Below are 18,079 nucleotides of genomic sequence, written 5' to 3' on the forward strand. Positions count from 1 at the left end.
GGGCTAAAGCTGACACTGGCATCTTGTGGTGGCTTTGTTTTGTCTGCTGGCTCCAACATAAAGGAAGGCAAGTCCTGATGTGACAAAAGGGAAGAAAAACCACTGCATAGATAAAAGACTCAAATCAGAGGAATTGAAGTAGGGATCAGTGTCTGTCTGGGCTCTTTGGATGTGTTCCCAAGGGTCTGAATTAATATGAAATTGATATTGTCTGGAAAAGCTGATGTTGATGTGCAGTCCATGAGGAAATATTTGTCTGGTGTCTCAGTAAATAAATTGCTTTTATCACAAAATGCATTTTTGCAGCCTTTTTTGGCCTGTTTACATTTAAGCAGGTATATTAAAAAAGAGCCCACAAACCTACTGCCCTATCCTGTCTTATGTTTCTACCTCAAGGTTGGATGGGTTGCATTCGTGGTCATTTTCGATGTCATTAAGTCAGTCATTCAATGATCTTCTTGTCCTGACATCGACAAACTCCACTTGCACTCTCTTTGACTTCAGCTGGTGAGGATAGTCTGCTATCTCATCACAGATAGACTTTATGGTCTCCTTGAACAAAGACTGTCGACACCAGCTTCAGTCCAAGACAGTGGAGTTGGAGTCTGACCACGGACCAGAGACTCACTGTGGAGGCAGCTGAATGACAACAAAGACTGTCACAACAGGGTCCTGAAGGGTGGGAAACTCAACACAGGACGGGTTGGGCTAGCTGGCCAGCAACCGCTGGACTTTTAAAATAAAATAATGAAACATAACACCCTTAGTGACACAGTCTTTACAATTTCGATTAAGGCAGATCACATGCCAAACAAAGGTCATCCATTATATAATATCATCAGATCGACCACCCCAGTAGTGATCCTGATGGCACATTTAATTCTTGCCCTCATCCTTTACTCAGACTTTTGTAGTTCAGGATATTGAGTTTTATTCTGATAATGATTCAGCAGTATTCCGTGGTTTTATTTCTGCTGGCTTGGCAGACTTGTATTGTCTTGTCTTGCATGAACGCTTTGATCCAGAGTTTCTTTGCTTACAGTGGATTATGCAGATGAAGTTTCAATGAGAATTCAAGCCCGCAGAATTTCCTCTTTTTATCTCACTTCTTCCTCCACAACTAGGTTTTTACAACAGATCTGTTGCACTAAGAGAACAACTTCCTCTGAAGTACTTTTTTTTTGGATATCGTGTTATAATTCGTTGACATGTTTATGAATATTTATGGTGACAGTTTTGTGCTCCTCAAGTTTAGCTGAACACCAAACACTCACCCACTGCACATTTGTGTGTCTCTCAGCGTTTCTTCCTTCATGGAGACTGATCAGCTGGAATTCACGGCAGTAAGAGTGGTTTCCAATAGTGACAACAGAGTGGAGAAAAAAAAATCTGTCATAGCATCCTGCAACACATTTCAAACTTCTCTTGCAGCATAATTCACTTCTGTCAATTCAGTATGTTCCAGCCTTCACAGAGACCTTCACTGAGATCTTGTGTTTGTGAGACTTTAGTAAAATAAGTTTTCATTTGATGTCAGTTTCTACATAATACAGAGATGGCAGTGCTTATTCAAAAAAACACAAAATGCAAAAAATTTCCATTTGCATGTTTTATTTTATTCTTTTTCCCCTCTAATAGACAAATTGGGGGCTCTTAATGCTTGGTTAGTTGAGTAAAGCTTCTGGAAATGACTCCCTTTCACTGGCATAGTCACAGAAGAACGCTCCTCTAACGGCCACAGTCCCAGGACCTTTTGATGTTCGAACACATGCTTCACTCATGTTGGGATTAAGAGGCTGAGGAAATGGTCTGGTTGACATTGCCAGAATCACCCGATGATTTGTAAAGCCCAAAGCCTAATTCCTGCTCTTTTAGCATCAACTTGATTTGTTGGATTGTGTAGTTAGATGGACATGGACAGAGCAAAATACTCTAGCACTGTTCCAAAATGTGTCAAAACTAGATATTTAGTTAATTTTCAGGTTATTCTTCTGTACTGTTCGTCTTTGTAAGGTGGTATTATCACCTGGGTGGATCTCACTCAGCACAACAACTGTGCAACTATTTACAGTGAAATGGCAGTAGATGTAGAGATTGAGAGCCTCTCCCAAAATAACACTGTTTGATAAAACTTGTTCCAAGTCATACCCATCCAAAACTGAACAGATTGCGCAAATAACACTTTGTCTAGCGCAGGAACGTTCATGAACACAGCATAAATGTTTGTAAAAGCATAAATGTTTGCAAATCTTTCTTGCACGAATAGCCAGTCCCTGGTGTTATTGACCGTCTGGTAACGGAGCTGTCTGGATTTCCCCTCCATCTGTTAGCAAGCAGGAGAAATTTCCTTTGTACCTCTGCTTATCCTGACTCATGCGCTTTAACCACACAGCTGAGTTTCACTCATTTTGGAATGAGTCAGTGAGCGGAAATAAACACTGTCTGAGGCTTTGAGGCTGAGATATCATCTTAATGAATCCAGAATGCTTTGTTTTGGGTGTTCTGTGGATCCGTGACACATGCATGGACTTCTAATTTAAACCTGTTGTACTCTGGGCTGTGGAACAGATAGTAGTAATGTTTTCACGACATGTCTGTGTATGCTATGCATTAGGGAGCTAAATTAAAATACAGAATTTGGATTGTTGCAGTGTGCATAAATGTGGAGTAGATATAAATGGCCACAAAGGATGCTTCAGATCTGTGTAGGGAATGAAAAAAAGAAACACTCTTGTAAATTCATGTCTCTGCTTATCACCGTCTCAGTCCATTCCTGGCAAAATGACGGTGGTTGGCTTGTCCTGATGCCAAGTCTACCGGGCTGTCTGCCGTGCCTTTTTTATGACATGGGTGAGAGATGTTTAAGAAGTTGCCATTAAAAGTCAACCAAACCCTGTCAGTGTGTGACTGGAAACACTCAGATAATGTGAATAGGCAGCAAATTGCCCATTTCAAGAAGAATCATTACAGAAGGTAAACATGAAGTGAATTCCCACACAAAAGAGAACCTGGCCACAATACTGGCATTTGTTTTTGTTGAGTTATCATGTAAATGGTGCCTTTTGTGCTGTATTAAACAAAGCAAGACCAAACAAACAGCCAGCCTTTCTTCTATTTACACTACAGTTTATTCTTTCAACATGGAGGGTGTTTTTAACGACATATCTCACTTAATTTACCTTCAAAGAATCTGGCAACCGCCTTTTTTTTAAACTACTTTTAAACTTAAATTATACAGGTTAAAGGCAATAACTTGGAGCAAAGATACTTCATACTTGAGGATGCAACCATCACGTTACATAAACTGAATGTTGCTTAGATAAATTTTTAGTTTGTTTGTTTTACTGTTCTTTGAGAACAGATATTTTCCTGCACGCAACTTCCCTGTGATTAAACAAAAAAAGAACAGAAACTCTCAGAACCCACTTTTGACATGGCTCTTCTCATATGGGAAATAAGGACAACAGCTAACCCCGCATAAACAAATGTGTACAAGACTAAATCCTCAGGGGACAAATACTATGTATTTATTGGCACAGACATGTCACAGAGTAACAGACAGAGGCTTTTTCAGAGAACACTAAAAGGTCAAGTGAATATTTAAAAGATGTCAGTGCTGTTTTCCATTACCCTGCACAGTCACTTACAGATGACTCTCAAAGAAGTATCTGGATAATTTGCTCTTCTTCTGCCCAGCCGGTTATGGATCCTAATCCCCAAAGTCAGCACTACTAATTCCGGACTTCCGATCTCCACATTGTTTCATCTTTGTGGGAAGTGAGAATGACAGCGTTGTCATCACCAGCTGGCCGACCCTCTCAAACGCAACTCTGTAGCTGATCAGGAAGCAACCATCAGGCTTTTTCTTTGATTGCCGATGAGTCCGTTTTGAAAAACCAGACAGCCACAAAAAATGTGTTGCTCAGTGTTGCAGCATTTTTGTTTAGTAGTTTTTCCTAAACATGGCTTTTGCTGGAATCTGACGTTTTTTATGAGGTGACAAAATACGACTCGGTATTTGGCCCCAAATTGGACCCCTTGGCCTCTTTCATGTGAGTCAGATGTCTGAAGAAGGAAAAGTTGAGACTTGCTGTGGACAGTCCTATTAGGCAGTCATAGAAAAACAGCTGGTATGTGCAATTCCTCTACTAACCTCTCCACCTCCACACCCACCTTAACTGGTGTTTACCAGTGGAAAAAATGGGATATGATCTATTTTCCTGTCTCATTCCTTCAGTGGCCTGCCAATTTGGCAGTGCTTTGAAACAGAAACTTTACAAGTGTTCTTGATCAGATTGAACCTACTTTGTATTTGCTGTCAGTGTGTGTACAGCATGTAACTGTGATTTGCTGGAGGGTTGTGGATTTACAAAGACAGTTATTCAGTACATAGATAGAATTAAAGTTAAAAACTAAGCTAGAGTCACGCTGTTGAACTATGATTGCAAACTGCTAATGACCCATACAGTCATTTATCATTAGCCAGTCAGCAGCTCCAACTGGGTGCTGCTTTGCTGCCTTGCTTAAGGACATTTTCATTCCAGTTCAGCAAAGGAGATGACACTGTTCCTCATTTATTTCCCCCAGTACTGATTTTCCCACCTGATTTCTGTAGACAGACTGGTGACCCTTAAATCAAAAGGATCCATTTTTTCACCTTTAGCCACCTGGTACCTGCCAATGATCTTGTGGTTTGTTATACATAAATATACATAAATCATTAAAAATAGCATATCTGATTTCATTTTCACTGACCCAAATGTTTGTAATTAAAATACTGTTGTTTTTCACACATATTATCACACCCAGATATTCCATAGTAAATGTGTAGCTAACCTGAATTGGACATTTTCAACTCTCTGACCCTCAAACCCTGCCCTGATTAGACAAGCTGTGTCTGGATTCCAGGTGTGGGAGAGTCCCTCTCCATTCTTTCAGGTCTAGGAAGCAGGTAAATGATTTGTCAGAGCATGTTGACCCTTCACTTCAAGTTCACCCGGTTACTCTTGGGGCTGTCCCTTTGAAAAAGGAATTAACTTGTACACATACGTAACAATAAGATGACAAAATCCAGATACATCAATTCATGTTTGTGCAAACAACAAAATAAATGAGCTTTAGATTTTGTCCTGCGGTTGATAAAAGGTCTTGGTAGAACTGAATTGAATTTGACTGCTGGATGTTTTATCTCTTTCCAAATACAATATGTGCAAATATTTTTTAGCATTTTATTGTATTTTTACAAGTTTTTGTGCATCATACAGTGGACGTCTTGCAAGAAAGCAGCAAATTCAATACCTGCTGTGGCCATATTTGTTCATATTTTACATATTTTTTACTTCAGTCAGCTGTTTTTAAAGCCAAGTATATTCTTATAACTTAGCTGTAATCGCAAGTGATCCTTGTTAGTAACTAAGATAAAGGTTTACGTTCTTATTTGAAAAAAGCTAAATAAATTTCAAAAGGAATCACAGGTGAAAGTATTTATCCAAAACCTGTGTATGCAGTGTGGCACTGTGCCATTTAATTAGGTTAGCCTAATTAAATAATTAGATCTGTTTCCTTTGTGGCTGCACAGTGACTTGTGGTTAGCACTGTTGCCTCACAGCTAGAAGATCCCCGGTTCGTGTCCCAGCTTTCTGTGTGTAGTTTGTATGTTCTCCCTGTCCATGTGTGGGTTTTCTCTGGGTACTCTGGCTTCCTCTCACAGTCCAAAAACATGCTGAAGTTAACTGATGATTCAAAATTGTCCGTAGGGGTGAATGTGAGAGTGATTGTCTGTATGTGTAGCCCTGTGATAGACTGGTGACCTTTCCAGGTTGTCCGCTGCCTTCACCCTCAGTCAGCTGGGATGGACTCCAGTCCCCCATGACCCTATTGAGGATTAAGCGGTGTATGGAGAATGGATGGATGTTTCCTTTGACAGTGTGGATGGCCTTTGCCATCCTGTTTGTCTGCCCAGCCAATCTCTTGTTTGATATTTGTGTGTTGTGCCTGAATGTGCATACTAATGATGACCCTGTGACCTCATAGCTCTGGACTGTAATGAGGTCAGTGTCTCATTGAACCCCATAATAAACCTCTGGCTCTGAACTCGAACTGGAACCAGCTCTATTGAAAACGGGGTTGGGTGATTTGGTCTCCCTCTGCTGATGGAAAAAAGAAATAGCACAAGTGAAACAGCTTGGGTGGTTTTATTGCCAAACTCTTCCCCTCATCATACATACATAGACATTCAATGTATTTTTGGCTCAAAGCTGACTTAAAATTATTTGCTTGTCTGAAAATGTTGGCAGTGGGTCTCTATTCTATTCATATTTCTCTTTGAAAGTCATGTCATACGCTGTTAAACGTCAAAGAGACGACACATTTATGAAGTTAATCATCACGTCCCATCGCATAACAACTGTGAACACGTCTGTGGTTTCCCTTTGTGCTGTCACATCAACAGGGCAGGTGTGTTGAGAGTTGTGCTGAAGACTTGGATGCCGCATTACTGTAGCAGATGAAAACAAACTCCTGGTAATGAGTTGATTATCTCAGTGAGCATCATTTCAGACAGGGATTGTGTGTACTATGATTATCCTCCTTACCTTGCAGCTACGCGCATACTTTCAATAAGTCTACAACAAAATCTGAGTTTTGCTACTTCGTACTTTATCTGCCACGAGGTGCTGTTTGCTGCTGACAGGCCGTATGGATATCGTGTTTGATTTTCCACAGGTGTGTTTTTGTTTGGGGAGCAGCACCTGTCGTGCACAGTTTGCTTTCTATCATCGGGTTGCGTCTGAGGCAGCAAAGGATTTGGGGCAGTTAAGCTTACTGATTCCTGTGAACTTGTAACACCTCATTCAGTCATCTACAGAAACAGAAAACTGCTTATAATAAGCCGCTTCATGTCAGAAATGCTTTTAATTCTGATGTATAGAAAGAACTGAGTTCATTCTGGTGTGACTGCATTTTTATAATAGCTCAATATTAACCAGTTCTAATTAAACTGATGGAAGGCACTTTTTTTCTGTTTTACCACATCTAGTTGTGGCTCAACTTGTTGACAATAGAGGGAGCTATTTCCAAACAACTAAACCTCACTACTCATGGATGTGGAGTGACACATGTCTGATCCTTCTATACTCCTCCGGTTAGCATGTGTAGCAAAGAACAGTGAAAATATTCTGTCTTTCTACCATTGCAAAGAAACACTTAGTAACACCTTAAATACACTGTGATAATACCATGATTATCTACTGGAAAACATCCATTAACCTGCTGCACCACTTCTGAATGTCAAAGTGTAACTCTTTCTGAGTCAGTTAAATGGTAAACAACCATTAGAGTAACGTTTCAGCTTGTCTCCAGTCTTCCAGGTTTTTGTTTCAGAAAGAAGAATCAATGCTATGTCTGTTACTGGTGGAGATAATTCCTCAGTTGAGACGTTTCCGGATGCCCTGACTTGACAGTGCACTAATTAGTGGAATCATTACAGTTACAAGAACTTTTCAAGTAGTCGCTTTTGGAGTTTGAATTTTTTAAAGATGACTTCAAGGCAGCTGGCTCTTCGGTAATTTCCTGCGTCACACCTCTTTGTAATTACGTTCATCAGTTGCCTGAGAGTGATGATTAAGCTGAGTGAAACTGGATATTGTGCACATAGTACTAACTAAATGGACGGATGTTACAGTAGCACAGTTTGTAGTGTATTTACATTAAATCAATGTAAAGAATTTGAATTGCTAGTGCATGGGTGGCAGTTCCCAAAACATACCATGGAGTTTGATTAAATCTCAAGCCAAGAGATCAACAAAGGAACCAAACACTTAATGACCACAAGGGAATTTCATGGTATTTTAAACTAAGAGGAACATATAGTTGACATGTTCTCAGGGTAGAATTATGTATGGAACAACTATCAAGCTTTGATCTCCCCTGTATAAGTGAGTGTTTACTGAGAAAATGAGATTTTTTTTTTAATGCTTTAATATACGGTAAAGCATGGGTGCCTTTCTTCTGTCCCATATACAATATACCCCTCCATGTCTTTCCTTTACTGTAACTGTTGTTTAGGCACCACAGGCTACATATTCTCTAGTTGTTATGGAATGTGTCTTATTCAGAGTGACAGCCAAGTTGTTTCTGCTTGCCTGAGCAGGACTCTAAGGAACCCCGCAGGGCCCAGTCTGCCTGTCTGTCTCTTTCTGCAGGATACTGGATTGTTCAGTGGGAAGATGCAGCCTCGCAGTCTTTAAAGGAACAATAAGTACATTTTGCAGCCTTTTAACCCAATGATATCATTACTTGGCAATTTTATAAAAAATTTATAGTAGGACTGAACAGTTAATCAATTTCAAATCGCGATTTGAAACAATGCAACTATCAAAAAACAAAAACTGACTTGGCTCAGGGTTCAAACTGTTCTGGTAATGGTGTTAGAAATTCACGCTGTTCTCCTTGTGTGACAGTCACACTTTTGGTGGTATCTCATGTTGTAATGCTCCATCACATGTTTTACATCTGTCACACAGTGAATGTCTATCGCAAATCAATTGAAATCAACATTTTCCCCAGATCATTCATCCCTAAGTGCTGGAGGCTAATCACTGAGAATGAATGAATGAAAAGTTGCAGATTAGCATCCCTTGACAAGTACACACCACTTAATTAATGTGGTTTAGTGGTTGTGTCACTGCACTAGACTCCAACAAAAATAAATAAATAACATGAAATCTACATGAAAAAAAAATATTGCAGAACGCCTCAAAGTAGTATAAAACTATGTGCCATATCTTTGCATTTGTTGAGCCATAAAACTGGACTCTCGGCTTTTGGTTTCCACAAAGGTGCAGCTCTTGTTCTTGCTGCACTCTTCAAAATTTCCATGTACTCTTGATAAGCTATATTACATTCTTACAAACTTTAGATTTCATAAATTCTTGACAAACTTAAACAGTTAACAGTTTACAAAAGTTATATGATACCTGAATGTATTTTCCCTGCAGACACTGACTCATATCCTGCTCCTGCAGGCCACACCAGAACTGTGATGAATCTGTATTTGTGGGAAACAGGACTCCTTTCCCTCCAAATGTGATAGCTGTGACCTGCTGACCTTCATTCTGTTCACCAACCCCCCACTTCTCATTCTCTGGCTGTCTCACACACTCAGTGGCACACATTCACTGGTCGGAGATCTGAGAGATGTAAGAGAAGATGTCACTTGAATTAGAGCCTTTTACTCTGACAAGAAGTGTAGTGTAGTGTGGCAGGATAGAAGCACTCTGTAGGGCTCAGGTTTTATTTTCTGTGTCTTGACACAAATGAAGTTTGTCCTCCATTCTGGACAGTTGTATGCTACCATGCCCGGTGTCTTGGCTAACTTTCCTTCATAATAAAATATATTACACAACCCCCACACGATCACAAATAGCTCACTGTTTAATTCATTTCAAATGCATTCTGTTTGTGAAGAATTCGTACAAGGCTTGAATTGTATTAAATAGACTTGTACAGCTGTTCTCCACTGTGCTGCAACCTGTTGCTCAACTTTCCTCTTTGTTAACAGCAACATGCAGCTTGTAGCGAAGAGTGCAGACTTGGTATTGAAGATTATCAGATGATGGTATTACTGGTGGTATCCCCTTGTATTTGTAATTTCTGTGCTTGATTCAGTCTGATATGTTTTCACTTTGCTGCTCAGCTGAGACCTGCTGCATCACTTCGCACTGATGCGCTCATGGCTCAGACCAGGGTGTGTGTGTGTGTGTGTGCGCGCGCGCGTGTGTGTGTGTGTGCGCGTGTGTGTGTGTGTGTGTTTCAGCCATATGTTCACTAGAGTTTGTGTATGTTTGTGTTTTGCTGTTTACTCTGCTGCTCAGCTGTGACATGCTGTGCGGCTGCAGCACAGTGTGTTTGTTTGTGTGTGCGTTTGTCTGATTGTGTCTATACATGTATCTCAACCATATGTGGGTTTCTTCATGACTGTCTGTGAATGTCTTAATTTGTGTGTCAGTTAAAACTGCCAGCTCTCACAGTGCCTTGGAGCTTAATGCTTGTATAACCACAGAGACGGTGACTTAACTGTGACTCACAGCAAGGGGTCAACGACCCCCACTCACTGAAATAACATCAGCGAATGTGTGTGTGTGTGTGTGTGTGTGTGTGTGTGTGTGTGTGTGTGTGTGTGTGTGTGTGTGAGGGGGAGGTTCTGCCAAAAGGCCCTGTAGGTGCTCCAAGAGTCGGCCTCACGTTTTTGTGTCGTCGCCCTGTGTTGTTACGTGCGTCTCGTTTGGTGCCTTTCTGTTTGTACAGCAGTTACACTTCAGGTAAAAATCACAGCCGCTCTAGTGTTTCCTCGCAGTAGAGCTCTTACTAACAGCACAGTCACAATGATTGGGGTTGCTGGAAAGTTGATTGGTAAGATCTACTTAGAAATTGCACTTGGGATGCAGTTTACCCCTTTGTAGTTGTGTAGAATATTAAGTTGCATCCCCTTGTATTCTTGAATTATTCACAAATGTTATATTTAGAGCAGATGGAATTGGTACTCTTCAAATGAAATAGGATATCTGAATGACAGTCAGTATGGCATAAAATACCACCATGCAGTGACAGATAATTGGACGCCTTCAGCCCCTCATGGATTATGTTCAGGAGGTTTTGTTGGTGTTGTAATTAGTCGATCATTCACCTCCCATTGATGGTCTCAGCCTTCAGACTCATTCCTGGTATTAGGTTTCATCCTTTTGTCTGTCTATTGTGAGGACAGACGCAGAGGAGGCCTGGAATTTTAGTTCATCTCCTGCTTAACCATGTCCAGATTTCACAGGTTGTAGACATTACAGAAATGTAAAAGGAATATCACAATTTCTTTGCAGTGGGGCTTCACAAAATACCAACGACACTTTGATGTATGCAATAGTCACATGGCAGGAAGTGCAATGTGAAATAAGACAAAGTAACAGAAAAACTTGATGCTGCTTTTTTTTTTGCTGCTTGATTTTCTATTATTGATTTACAAGAGAAGTCTGTCAGAACATCATTTACTCTGATTTCAGGGTTCTTGGATAAAGTAAGATTTTTTGAGCTTCATTTAAAAGACACACAGTTTGTTGACATACAGGTTGCACATGTCCACAGCAAAATTAATATATGAAAATACTACAGAAAGAATGATGTTGACTGAAAACCGGTATTCTGTCAGTGGTATCTCGCAGTTGTTCCCACCAAAAAAGACAACACAACTGATTTGTGTGACCATTCAAATCAGCCTCGCAAAGCTCTGTATGACGAATGCAAAGCCTGACCTGAATGACTTCTGCAGCGAAAGACTATTTTGGATGCCTTTGCCAGTGTTGTGCTATATGAGAAATGTTCCAAATGGCTTTTTGTAGCTTTTAAAAATATATTTTGATTATTCCCTTCAAAATTATTCTGAATTCTTTCCAAATAGTGAATCAAATCATCTGGTGATATGTATTTTTTCATATTGCAATATATGTTTTGCAGAAAAAAACTAATATTGCATTGTCCGTTTTTTTTCCAATATTGTGCAGCATTACTTTGCTGTCCTCTAATAGATGCAGCAATTTTATGAAAGGATGCATATGCAAAATTAAAAACAAATGTAACGGACTCTTTTACAGTCTGATGAACTGAACTTCCACTCTATAGGGAATCTGAAAAGCCATGTAGAAAGTTTTGGTTTTATTTGCTAAGGTTTTAATATATCTGCTGGTTTTTTTCTGTTTCTACCACCATCCAAAATGGAATTCCACCTGTAGTGTTCAAAGTAATAATATGCACTTGTGACAAGGGTGAACTGACCCTTTAAATCAGTAGCAATCCCTGCTGAGTTTACAGTCCTCTGTCAGTGGGCAGACGTTTGACAGCCTGTGAATCGCTTTCAAGGAGGTTCTTAAATTCTTACAATTAGTCCATGGGCCCAGACCCAAAATCTCCAGTATCGTTACCATTCAAGGTGACTATTTCTTTTGGGTGTTTTTAACTAGCTATATGTCTCTAGTTTGCATTTTGATGTGATGCAGACTCACAAATTAATATATGTTGTCACTCGTTTAATGGACACAATGAAAGGGTCTGAGCCAAAACTCGAATTCGATAGGATTATTCCTCATTATGAAAAAATAACAAGTGCCACATGCCACACATCATCATCTGCATTAATAACTTTACAACACAGAACAATACCACAACAAACTTGAGTCTGAAAAAGATTTCGCTGCTATGGTAACAAGATTGTCTGTGACAAAAACAAGAAGCACAAGAATGACAAAGCAAGGCACAAAATGACAAAAACAAGGCACAAAATGACAAAGCAAGACACAAAATGACAGAAACGAGACACAAAATAACAAAATAAGACTCAAATTGACCAAAACAAATAAACATGAGAGGAAAGTACAAACAAGAAATGCATTCATCTGGGTCTGATGTTTAATGATATTATATTAAAAAAAAAAAAAAAAAAAGTATTTATTTTTATTTATTTATATATTTATTATTTAAAAAAAAAAAAAAAAAAAAAAAAAAAATATATATATATATATATATATATATATATATATACATATATATATATGTATATATATATATATATTTTTTTTTTATGGCGAATGTGACAGTTTCACTAATAAGTGATAAAGCTGCCAATGTGGAAAGGCTATCACATCTTAATGTACTTACATTAACCCAATGTACATTTTAGCACCACTTAGGCTTGGTCACCTGAGGTGGTACCAATATCTGGTCTGGCCCATGGACTAAATAGAAATGCTTTCACTTAACATGAGACATCTTAATAGCGGGAACCATTGCCTTTGTTAAATAAAACAAATGTACTTCACTATCCACTCATCGTGGCACATGATACTCTAGAATCACACTCTAGCACAAGGCATACTAATTCATGACAGCCTGTGTTCTCATGTATTAAGGGCTCAGACAAAGGAAGATACTGTTTAATTTGAGTCACTAATTAAAAGCAGAGGAGATGCATTCCTTTTTTCAGTCTCCCTTCTGTCTTAAACACACAGTGCAAACTTTTCAACCATTCTCACTGTAATTACCTGTTCCACTCTTAAAAACAGGAAGTCTTCTAGCCGTGTCGTCTTCTCGTCTTGTGATTTGAACTCTATACAGGCAGCAGCAGACATGAAAGAGATGCTGAAAAGCAGGACATGTAGTTTTGACAATGTTCAAGGTTTGTTCATAGTATGATCTCAGGAGATTACCTGTGCTGAAAAAACTGTCAGTCCAAAAGCTGCGAGTCTACTTCCGTCATTATGTGCAATTTTGTCTTGTCAGGTTTTCCAAAGACAGGCAAACCAATTCCTAGTTCTAAGGACACTCATGACAAGGTGACAGGGTATGTACCTGACCACCCATGACTGCTTGGCAAGGTTCCCACCTTTCAAGTTGCAAGGAAATTTAAAATCACATATGTTTGACTGTCATATATCAGGACATCCTCAGGCTAATTCACTGTCATCTTTGGAGAAAAACACTCCTGACATGTTCTCTTTCAGACAGTTTAGTCTTTTTGCCTGGATTTGAGAGTCATTAGAGTTTAGCATCTCGGTAGAAAAAGAACAGAAAGAGACCATTTAACAGAGCAAATCATGCTGATGGGACTCCCCACACTGTGCAGAACAGTTAAGCTTTTGTTTATATACAGGATGCCCAGTGGGGGTGAATGTGCCTCTTAATATTTATAGAAATAAAATCAAGCTACATGTAGGTGATCATCAAGTGAACTTTTACTCAGGTATTTTTCAGACACAGAACCTCGGCTGTTTTTATGTTACAGTGATCTGTTTTTTTGTTATGTTGCAGTTGCTCTGCATCACCAGATTGCCTGAAAGGGGTTTTCTGATGGTTAAGGCTAATCATTGTCCAACACAAGACACAGTCTATTACCTCTAAAGTTTATTAACCAAGTCCCTGCTATAAACAGACTGACTAAAAATCACTGAGAAAAGTTGGACTGTAGCTGATACTATATTAAGAGAGAACTTTCAGTTCTTCCTGAAATAATTTGTGATAGCTAACCTAAAACAACAAATTTCCAAAAGAAACTCATTAGTTTTTTCACAATTATGACAAGAAAAGCAACTCAGAAAAGCTACTCAGTTGTTGTATTGTTTCTGATGGATGAAATCTTGAAAAATTTGTAGAAATCATGGCACTATAGAATGTGGCCATTTAATATAGATGTACCCACAAACAAAATGACCTTGCACTGAGCACAGGCGTGTGTTATGCATGTGTACGTTGTGTACGGATACTGAATTGCGTGACCTAAATCTGTAGCAGGCGGCAGGAATTGTTCCTTGTAGCATTTCTGACAGATAAGTCCCGATAAGTCCGCAGCGGTGGATTTGTAGTATGATCGCAATTATGTGATCATCAATAGGCAACTGATGTAGCGTTCACTTGTTGTCATAGTTACAGTACCACTATTTGCAATGATACTGAAATTTTTGGCAAATCTGTGGATCCAGACTGTAAGCAGCATCACTGCCAAAATCGAATCACTTGGTTCTTGTGTCATTTCTGACCTTCCCTGAAAATTTCATCTAAATCCGTTTGCTGATCGTCACATATCTCCACCGTTCCTTGGTGGAGTAATTCAGTACTTAATTGTGAACAGTTTTGTAGCGAGCAGTTGTTAAGAGTTTAGTTTCTCTTTGCCCAAAGGCTCAACCAGTGTGCAGTTCCAGTACTGTGATCATGCTGCAGTCAGCCTCTTACAGTTGTGCTACATAAGTTACAATATAAAGATCATCCATACTTGAATGAGCTTTCTTTAGAAATAGTTTTAACAACAAATGTTTTTTTCTCTGTTGTTGCTTAAAGGAACAATAAGTCAGACAAACATCAGCTAAAGACTATCACAAGTTCCTTCGTCATGTTTGCCCAAAAGGACACTGCTTTCATATGACTAAACACAATATTTTCCTTTCATTCAAGTTTTCAATAGCATGGAAAGTGTAAGAAAACCTTGGCCTTGCAATAAAGTGACCTACCTTATAATATTTACTTTAATAGGTTTTGTGGCTGAACAATTGCTTGATTTAAAGTTGAAATGACAATTTGAAAAAAAAAATGCATTTGGTAAATCAGTGTTGTATCAAAATTTAATTTGCTCTTGTAACGTGACAATTACAAACAAGTCTGGGCATGACTGTTAATCAGAGCACATAATTGACCTGACCCTGAATATGTTTCCAACTATTTGTTATGCTGTGTGATAATGTTGTGACCTGTGTCAAGCACTGAGGTCTGATAATAGCGAGACCTTGAGACTCCTTGGCTGAGGAGCCTTTGTTGTCTTCATGAGAAATGCAAAACTGTGCCGTGTGAAGGACAGTTGTTGTCTTGGTCAGACGAGCCTGGTATCAGAGCTCTGCTCTTTCAGCTGGAATATTCACTCTGCATGTCTCTTCTTTATTGTCCATTGTTACTCCTTTTATTCTAAAAAAAAATACAAAATACAACTACTGTTGGATCTTGACTGTTATTGCTAAAGCTCATCCAGATTTCCACAGCAATCTTAAAAAGTTTTATAAGTTTTTTGAATACATTCCATCCTCCTTGACAGTCATTAAAATGTGGTACTGCACAATCACATATTCTATATTACATAGTGAATATTAAGACTGACAGCTGACTTTAAGAAAAAAATATATCACAATTTGCATTGAATTAGTAATGTCTGAAAAATCACAATTACATATTTTATGCAAAACATTCGGTTCTAATAGGTCACAGTTAAAAAGTTAACAGGTTTCTGTAGTTTTTCTCCTTTTTTTTTTTTTAGCTGTATGTGTCTTTTCTCATAGGTCAGACAAAGTTATTCTTGCAGACAGGAATCAGTTTGCGCATTAGTGACCCCAGGCCCTTAGAGAGTATTTAGAGGGTAAAGTTGTCAAGCTTGTGTCAAGACATTTCTGCATCTCTGCATAAGCTTCTGGAAGCTTTATAGAGGTTCCCTATAGAGTTCCTTTCTATCAGCAACTGAGGTTACAAGCAGCAAACACCTGCCTTTAGCGTAAATCCCAGTACTATAAGATTGGACAATTGCACAAACCTTCCAGCTTCTTTTATCACTAAGCTTCCATTAGCAGTTGTCGAGGGTCTCTGTCAACTGATCCCATATGGGAAACCAGTCTGGGCAAGAAAGTGGGGCCTGGATTACTGTGTAACCACAGATCCCTGAACACATGCATCTAAACTAGACTGAACAATAAGTGGCACCATGTAAAGACATTTTTTGGAGGAACAACGGCTTATGTTGGTCTGTTCAAGCTTTTGGAAGAAAATAATCTTACAAAATTCCTTAAAGAAATGCACTAAATTAGGAACTGTCTTTATCTAACAGACAATTGAATAGATTTCACTGTCTTTAGTAGATTGCCTTTCTTTGGTTTAAACTTGGTAATAAATTGTCAACACATATTTTCCCATTTCAATCTTGTGTTGTCAGATTTTATTTCAACACATCATAATGGGAACTTTTGTTCAATAATTGGTTGCATTATTACCATGGTATGGGACTAATTTAATTCATTAGAGGGACGTCAGCACAGCTCTTTCATCATAGTATATGATTCAGTTCATTTTGCTGAAAACTGAAATCAGTAAATCGTGACATTTTTTAGCCTAACGCTATAGTTTTCTCATTATCAAGTAATAACAAAGAGAACAAGTCAAGGGGAACAAATTGCCCCTCTCTGTAAAACACTGAAAGCGTCAGTATTGTACGCTGAAAAGCAGGGCTGCTGTAATTCTAAGGTATCAGTCAGCAGGAGAGATCGCTTTTCACTGCTGTGACAAAAGGAGAAGGAGGAGGAAGGAGGAGTTAGGAGAATAAATATTGCCAGGGCAGCCAATACGGAGCACACCTCCTCCTGCTCTCCCCCTTCACTCTTTTGAATGGGTCACTCCTCTTCACGTCTCCTCTCTGCCTGCTGGAGTGTGTGTGGAGACAGAGCTGGAGGAGAGTGTGTGGATTAGTGGCTGTGTGGACATGTCATAGTTCACTCTGGGAGCCTGATCAAGCTGGTGGACGTGGTTAAAACTTGACATTATGACGAGGACACACTTTGGAGTTTTGTTTTTGCTGGCCCAGTGGGTGGCCTACTCTGATGCTTGGCTCTGGCCCTGGTCTCGCACTACAACTTTGGCCCCAACAGTGGACCCTGAGGGGTCTGGCAGTCCAGCAGGTAGTGGAGAAGCGCCATCAGAGAATATTGCAAGTGTTGGACCAGAGATCATTGATGAAGGACATGGACTCCATAATGATGTGCAGACTTGGGGTGAGACTACTGAGGCTCCTCGACTGACTGCTCTACCTCCAACACTACCAGAGAATGAACGTGCATCAGAAAAGGGCACTGCAGGGATTTCATCACGCATAATTAAACCTGGTAATGGAACATCTTCTCTAAAGGGTAGGGGTTCTGGAGAATCTGATCATTTAGGGTTCATAGGAAATGTATCAAGACTTAGATCTGAGCTTGAGTCTGAATTGGTATCAGACACTGGATCTGGTTATTTGCCTGGATCTGGACTTGGGTCTGAATCAGAACTTCCACCTGGAACTGAAACTAGTTGGAGATCTGGATTTAAAACACAGAAGCTCCAACAAGGAGCAGCATCACTCACTGATCATACAGGGTTATATAGTGGAGACAGTGCAGTAGCCCAAACAGATGAATTAAAACTGAAGTTTCAAGAGAATGACTGGATCATTCTTAACAGAACAGATGAGAACCATAATCGTAGTAGAACAAAATCTCTTGAAATCCCCAACAGCATTACAGACAACACAAACAGTATCTCTACTTGGAATGTGACTGGCTTTAATTTGACAAAGTATTCTCATGAAAATCCAGAAGATTTACTAACCCCAATTACAGGTAACAACTCTGTACAGATTACTGAGGGATCTAAGAACAGCCAACACTTGAAAGTTACTCAGTTACCAGCTAGTGAATTTAGTGCTAACCAGCAAGTTTTCACCAACCAAGCTTCATTTGACAGCCAGGCACTTTCTACACCA

General features: G+C 39.4%; 1 protein-coding gene across 3 annotated transcripts in view; it reads left to right on the forward strand.

The window, feature by feature from the left end:
- The window catches only part of col18a1a (collagen type XVIII alpha 1 chain a), an 85,959-nt gene that overhangs the window by 21,001 nt on the left and 46,879 nt on the right, over nucleotides 1–18,079 (forward strand). The window contains exon 1 of one of the 3 annotated variants that reach the window (XM_023285184.3): nucleotides 16,951–17,468. The exons of 1 other annotated variant lie outside the window; for it this stretch is intronic. In XM_023285184.3, coding sequence (XP_023140952.2) covers nucleotides 17,105–17,468 — 364 coding nt within the window. In that variant the 5' untranslated portion in view covers nucleotides 16,951–17,104. Of the gene's footprint in view, nucleotides 1–16,950; nucleotides 17,469–18,079 lie in introns of those variants that run through there. One more of the 3 variants, XM_023285185.3, reaches the window with a different exon arrangement.

This window comes from Amphiprion ocellaris, chromosome 11 (genome assembly GCF_022539595.1).
Source record: "Amphiprion ocellaris isolate individual 3 ecotype Okinawa chromosome 11, ASM2253959v1, whole genome shotgun sequence".
Lineage (NCBI taxonomy): Eukaryota > Metazoa > Chordata > Actinopteri > Pomacentridae > Amphiprion > Amphiprion ocellaris.